This window comes from Leishmania major, chromosome 36 (assembly GCF_000002725.2).
Source record: "Leishmania major strain Friedlin complete genome, chromosome 36".
Classification (NCBI taxonomy): domain Eukaryota; phylum Euglenozoa; class Kinetoplastea; order Trypanosomatida; family Trypanosomatidae; genus Leishmania; species Leishmania major.
This window is the reverse complement of record NC_007287.2, coordinates 2,614,911-2,616,523: the sequence shown is the minus strand read 5'-3', so window position 1 is coordinate 2,616,523 and position 1,613 is coordinate 2,614,911. Positions and strand designations below refer to the sequence as shown.

The 1,613-nt window shown below is 57.2% G+C and overlaps 1 protein-coding gene across 1 annotated transcript; it reads left to right on the top strand.

Annotated features, from left to right (window-relative positions):
* Window positions 1–276: 276 nt before the first annotated feature.
* Window positions 277–1,155, top strand: LMJF_36_6780 (putative nuclear lim interactor-interacting factor; the record flags this gene model as incomplete). Its single annotated transcript, XM_001687219.1, has 1 exon — window positions 277–1,155. One exon carries the CDS (start codon window positions 277–279, stop codon window positions 1,153–1,155), a length of 879 nt encoding a protein of 292 aa, XP_001687271.1.
* Between the last annotated feature and the right edge of the window lie 458 nt (window positions 1,156–1,613).

Below are 1,613 nucleotides of genomic sequence, written 5' to 3'. Positions count from 1 at the left end.
CCACAGCTGGCTGCACTGGAGACTTCGCTAGTTTTATTATTTATAGTAGTAGTAAGTAGTCGCGACATTCAACACGGGGAGAATCGGGAGAAGGTAGAGTGCATCTTTGTTTTCCACGCGTGTGTTTTGTGTTGCCTCCTCTTCGGTCTCTTCTTGCTTTCTGTAGTGTTTGGCGACTTCTTTTCATCCTCGGATTTGCTCTTTCTCTTTTTTGTTTTCGGGTTCCTTCCGACAGGTTCCACACATACGGCCGACAAACAAGAACCTCACTTCTGTATGCCACGCCAGCGCAGACGCGGTGCTAGCTTTCGGGGAGTCTACTGCCCCGATGCATTCCCTTTAAGTCTCGAGGAGTCTGTGACGGAGGCAGCAGAGGTGTTCCGTCGCTCCCCATCCATCACGGTGTCTGGAGAGTACCTTGTCCCTCCAAAGCCCACGGAGATCAAGAATCGCCTGACCGTCGTGCTCGACCTTGATGAAACGCTCATCTACGCGCGTCAAGGCCCACTCTACGTACGCCCTGGCATCGAGACGCTGATGCGCTTCCTCGCCGACCACTGCGAGACAATCGTATGGACATCCAGCAAGCACCGCTACGCAGACGCCGTCGTGGCGCAGATCGACACGTGCGGCGCCGTCTGCCACACAGTGTACCGACACCGCCGCTGGTTTAACGGCACATCGGCGACCAAGGAACTGCGCCTGCTCGGCCGGGACCTGGAGACGACGATCATCGTGGAGAACACCCCAGACTGCTGCCGCGGCTACGAGAGAAACGCGGTGCTCGTCGAGGACTACGAGGGTGGCGAGCTGGCAGATCACACGCTCCACACGCTCCTAGCTCTGCTACGGGACCTCGTCGAGCGCCATGAAAAGGAGGGAATCACTGTGCCCGAGTACATCGCCACGACGCCGCGCCTTGCGCAGCAGAATGTCTTGACGGACAAGGGCACCGCGATGCAGGCGTACTGCCTTCTCGGTGCCGAGGATGAATGTGCTGCGCCGTACTCGACGGTGTCAAAATACCCGCGCATCAACCGCGACCACTTGGCCAGTGCCTTTCCTCGCCCTGCGCAACAGCCGTCACGTATCCGACCAGCGGGCTCACTGGGCATCAGGCGCAAGCACGCCTGCCAACAACGAGTGGTGTACTAGAGGGACCCCAAGCCTCACGACTACCCGTCGCTTACTCACAAGTGCAGAAAGGGAGTGATGAAGCACTAAACGCCAGCAGTTACGCTTGCCGTCTTTGAGCGCGTGCTGCTGAGTGTGCCTCCGGCTACCGCTGCTGCTCTTCGTGTACCTCATCAACGTTTTCATGCACTCGCTCTCTTTCTTTTGCACTGCGAACCCCAGCGTCCCTCTCCCTCTCCTTGTCGCCGTTTCCTCGCGGCTGACTTCTTTCGGAAGTCGCGAGGTTGCGCTGCGCACTGTTTCATGATTGTGTCTTGCGCGTTGTACGCGTGCATGCTTGTTCCTTCGTGCTTCCGTTTCGCTGCATTGGTGCCTTTCTCGTTGTCTTTTCGCTTTGATTGTCTTCAGTTTTCGTTTTTTTTTCCGTTTACGTCTCTCCACTTCCGCCTTGCTCATCCCCTCGTCTCCGCCTTCCGAGA